This window comes from Ranitomeya imitator, chromosome 4 (genome assembly GCF_032444005.1).
Source record: "Ranitomeya imitator isolate aRanImi1 chromosome 4, aRanImi1.pri, whole genome shotgun sequence".
NCBI classification, from domain to species: Eukaryota; Metazoa; Chordata; class Amphibia; order Anura; family Dendrobatidae; genus Ranitomeya; species Ranitomeya imitator.
This window is the reverse complement of record NC_091285.1, coordinates 589,792,999-589,797,927: the sequence shown is the minus strand read 5'-3', so window position 1 is coordinate 589,797,927 and position 4,929 is coordinate 589,792,999. Positions and strand designations below refer to the sequence as shown.

Below are 4,929 nucleotides of genomic sequence, written 5' to 3'. Positions count from 1 at the left end.
GGGTAGGGTTAGGATCCCTTTAGGGTTAGGGGTAGGGTTAGGATCCCTTTAGGGGTAGGGTTAGGGTTAGGATCCCTTTAGGGGTAGGGGTAGGGTTAGGATCCCTTTAGGGTTAGGGGTAGGGTTAGGATCCCTTTAGGGGTAGGGTTAGGGTTAGGATCCCTTTAGGGGTAGGGTTAGGATCACTTTCTGGTTATGATCCCTTTAGGGGTAGGGTGCTTAGGGTTATGAGCCCTAACCCTACCCTACTATTTCAGTTTATAGTGGGTTTTTTACTTAATGTTTTTGATTGGCGCACGCACCACTCAGGATTGACGGCGCCAGAGCTAGTAGTAAAACAACTGCACACGAACGTTTTTATTGGTGTTTGTGTTTTCAGTTTGTGCTTGTGTTCATTTATTAGGGGTTACTTTTATATATTTCAAGCATTTGTGTAACATTACTTGGTCGTGCTATAGATTATGAGATGACACTATTGTATTTATTGTAGGTTCGTGATTATCCGGCCTTGTGGGACCCATCTGATGAGTCCTATAAGGACAAGTACTTCAGGGAGCTAGCCTGGACAAAAATAGTGCGCGACCTGATCCCGGATTGGGATAAATATCCTGGGACTACACAGCAGAAAATCGGTAATTTTAATTAAATTTATTTAGTAAACCTTGAGTATATTACAAATATAATTTGTTGAGATCTCTTAAAAATTGTTGTTGTTTTTTGTAACCTTTTTTTGGTAGATAAAGATGTGAGGCAATGTTGGCGCTCCATCAGAGACCGTTTTACTAAATTCCTCAATGAATGCTCAAGGAGTGGCTCTTCGCCAAGCAAAACTAAATTCCCGTTTAGTGAAGAGCTGCAGTTTCTTGTGACTAGCAGGACATTGAGAAAGTAAGTTAAAATCCACTCCACAAGATTTTTTATATATAATATGGTGTGCGAAAAATTAATGTTTTTTTTTTCCCCTACAGGACGGAAGGAAACATGTCGGTAGCTGATTTGGAGGACAGCGACACAGAAGATGGAGCAGGCAGTTCCTCTGGAGTGGGAGGGACCATCTCGCCCTCCACTCCCACAGCTTCTGCTGAATCAGCATCCACTTCAGCAGCTGCTGCATCAACATCTACTTCAGCAGCTGCTGAAGCATCTGATTCCGCAGAAGCTGTGAGAGTGGAGAAGAGAGCTGTCTATCCGGTGGCAGCAGAGAAAAAAAAAAAAAAACCAAGAAGAACCAAGATGACCAAACTGTCCAAATTGCTTGTGACACATTAGATTTATTAAAAAAAACAAGTACCGATGACCATTGCGACTCCTTTGCACAAACTGTCGCCAGAAAAACACGCCCCTGCCACCGGATAGACAATCTCTTTTCATGTCTATGGTGCAGATGTCCCTCACTGCTCTGGAGGACCCTGCTCCGATTTCTCCCTACAATGAGGTTCTGATGGGGGTGTTGGGACTTTTCAGGCCCCGACACAGAGCACCTGAAACAGCTACAAGACCCCAGTATTTGGCCCACAGCCAAGGAAGTTCTGGAGACAGAGGCAGTTCACAGCATCTGGGGGGAGCACCGTATCAATCTGAGGGAACAAATTTCCTCTATTCTCCCGAATATACATTTCTTAATTGAACGTGGGCAAAAGTTTTCAGTTGCACTAAGTTGTGCTTTTGTTTGCAGCTACAGTTGCCATTTTGGATTTGAAAGGGGCTGTTAATTTTTTTGTTTTTTCAAATTGAAAAATCTTTTGGTAAAATTACCAAGAATTTGTGTTCTTTAAAATAAATTTTATTTCACACAAAAAATTCTCTTTTTTAGACAATGGGGACAAGGCCGCTTTCCTGGGTTTATGGGCTATCGATTAGTGGTTTATGGGTTTATGTGTTAACAATTGTATACCTCATACTGCTGTTAATTTCTGAAAACACCAACCATTTTTTTGACATAAAAAAAAAAAACCAAATTCAACCAAAATAGATTTTTTATTTATATTACAACCAATTTTTTTAAACTTTTTTTGGTAACATGAAAAAAAAACTTTTTTTAAAAAATTTTTGTGTTGGTTGCTGTCGTTTATCATTCTTCGGGATGTTTTCAAAACTGTTAGCAGCGATGTCGGCAACTTTTTTTGGGGGGTCAGTGTAGATGCATCCTTCTCTGCTGGTCAGGCTGCTCAACACCAGCACAGGAGTATTGCCAGTGCACGGCACCTTCTGGACTCATAAAGTAGTCAGTGAAGGATTCTCTCACACGCACACCCGAGTTGGACGGCCTGCCCAGACCCCCGTTGACCACTGGATTAAATACTGGCTGCTGGTACTCCACATCTACGTCAGTGTTGTACTCACGAGCATAGTTGTGGAGTACACAGCAAGCCTTTATCACAGCATCAACGGTGTCTGTGTCCAACTGAATGGCAGTGTGAAAGATCCTCCACTGACTAGTCATGATCCCAAAGGTGCATTCCACATATCTGCGTGCACGACTCAGCCGATAATTAAAAATCCTCCGTCGGGCATCCAGTCCCCTTCGTGGGTATGGGCGCAGCAGGGTTGTCGTTAAGGGAAACGCCTCATCCGATACCATCACAAAGGGCACTGGATGTGTGGAGCCCGGCAAAGGTCTTGGGGCTGGGAGCGTGCCGCCATCTCGAAGAATTTGCATCCCAATCTGTGACGTTCGCAACACCCGAGAATCCCCAGTACTACCATAGGCACCAACGTCAATGGCAACAAATTTGTAATGGGCATCAGCCACCGCCATCAGGACCACTGAAAAATACTTCTTATAATTAAAGAAGCGTGATCCTGATCGTGGTGGCTGCTGAACCCTTACATGTTTACCATCGACTGCACCTATGCAGTTTGGGAAATTGGCCACAGACTGAAAGCCTGTGGCAACCTGCAGCCAAGTCTCCTCGGTTGGGGAAGGCATCACCATGGGCTGCAACTTCTGCCAGATGACGGTACATGTACACCTCACAATGTTAGAGATGGTAGATTTACCAACTCTAAATTGGAGGTGCAGGGATGTATAGCTCTCTCCTGTGGCCAAAAATCTGGAAAGAAACAAAAAAGAAAATTTGAAATGTCACACAAAAAGGTAATTACAACACGTCACACGTTAAGGCCGCTATAATATGCGTCCAGCACCATTCAATAATGATGGTATTAAAACCCAGCACAACACATAGGGTGTAAAAACATTAATAAAAGGCCTGATGGGACTTGTGCACACACGCATGCGAGATATGACCGAGTTTTGCATGGTAATTCCCGGACCTGCTGCATGCACTCCGTTGTGGAGCGTGCGGCTCCATGTATTGGTATGTGGGTGCACACTCCGCTCCAGAGTGCAGGCAGCAGGGCCGGGGATTACCATGCAACACTCGCCCGTATCTCACGTGTGTGTGTGTGTATGTGTGCTCCCTGTCCAACAGGAGGACTGGGTGGGTTTAATCACACATACTGGACACAGAGACGTGTAAAATAGAGACCTAACGACATTCCCCCCCAAAAATTGTTACTTACCGCAAGGTGATGAGCAGCCTTTCCTCTGCAGAGATGGACTTCCTCATCACTGTGAGCAGTCTGTCAAATGCCATAATTGGTAGCCGACAAAAAGAGATACATTTTTCAGGATATCTGAAAATTGAAAAAGAAACACAAAAAAGGGTTACTTCACAAGTATTGCTAGCAAAAAAATGTAAATTTGGCTACGTTCAGATAAGCATTTCCCGACGCTGCGTCGGGAAACGCAGCGGCGACGCACGCGTCATGCGCCCCTATGTTTAACATGGGGGAAGCATGCGTTTTTCTTGTTGCGTTTTCCAACACGTGCGTCGTTTTTGACGCTAGCGTCGGACGCAAGAAAATGCAACAAGTTGCATTTTTCTTGCGTCCGATTTTCGTTAAAAAACTACGCACGCGTCGCAAAACGCAGCGTTTTTGCGTGCGTTTGCACGCGTTTTTTCGTGCGTCGTGCGTTGCGTCGCCGACGCAGCGTCGCGCAACGCTAATCTGAAGGTAGCCTTAGTCATTCAATATATTTCTACTTACCTCCTCAAATCATTGTACAGCACATAAAAGTGCCCCTTCTCAGTTCGGTCTGCTACAAGCGGGTGCACCCACATTCGTTTCTGCGCACGTCTTCTCTGCCGCCGCTGCCTCTAAAATAAAAAAATATTTTGTAAACACAACAATTAGAAAAATATATCAAACATGCCTGGAAAACAATGTCGATTATGTAAGGGTACGTGTCCACATTCAGGAAGGCCCACCCCCTTCTGGGACGCAATGATGCCAGATGTGTTCATTGTACAAATCCAGCATCATCGCACCCCACGCATAGGGCCCGGTTTTATTCCTTGCGGAGCCGCAGTTTCACAACAAGGAACACGGACATGCTGTGATCATAAAAGACACGCAGCATGTCCGGAGTCGCAGGGCTCACGGATGACACAAAGTGGACACGTGATTTCATGACATCACCTCCACTATACTGTTACATGTGGACGCTGCATGTTTGGCGCTGCGGCCACACGCAGCGCCAAACATACAGCGTTTCCAGAACGTGGACATGTACCCATAACCCAATATATAAAACAAACAGACATCTGCTTACCTGACGTGCATGTCCATTCAGAATTAGAAGCATCAACCCCAGGATCGCAATCCGGTGTGGCGTGTGGAGCTGGATCCGTGGGCTGTCATCTGGCCGACGCTCAGCACGTCCACTCATTTTGATGTGTAAGTTCCAAAATGGAGGATGGAAGAAGAAAAGGGTTGGACAAGGAAATGACATCATTTTTTTTTTTTTTTCCCCACTGCAGTAAGCTTTATTTGTGTCAAACACAGACAATCTGCAGAGAAAACTGCATCAAAAAACGCACTAAAAACCGCATCAAAAAACGCATTAAAAAACGCACCAAAAAC

The 4,929-nt window shown here is 44.9% G+C and overlaps 1 protein-coding gene across 1 annotated transcript; it reads right to left on the bottom strand.

Moving 5' to 3' along the window:
- Positions 1 to 2,034: 2,034 nt before the first annotated feature.
- On the bottom strand, positions 2,035 to 4,159 carry LOC138674277 (uncharacterized). The gene is made up of 3 exons (XM_069762150.1): positions 4,054 to 4,159; positions 3,526 to 3,639; positions 2,035 to 3,053 (listed from the first exon to the last, which is right to left on the bottom strand). The coding sequence occupies exons 1-3, from the start codon at positions 4,125 to 4,127 to the stop codon at positions 2,132 to 2,134; spliced, it is 1,110 nt and encodes a 369-aa protein (XP_069618251.1). The 5' UTR covers positions 4,128 to 4,159; the 3' UTR covers positions 2,035 to 2,131.
- Between the last annotated feature and the right edge of the window lie 770 nt (positions 4,160 to 4,929).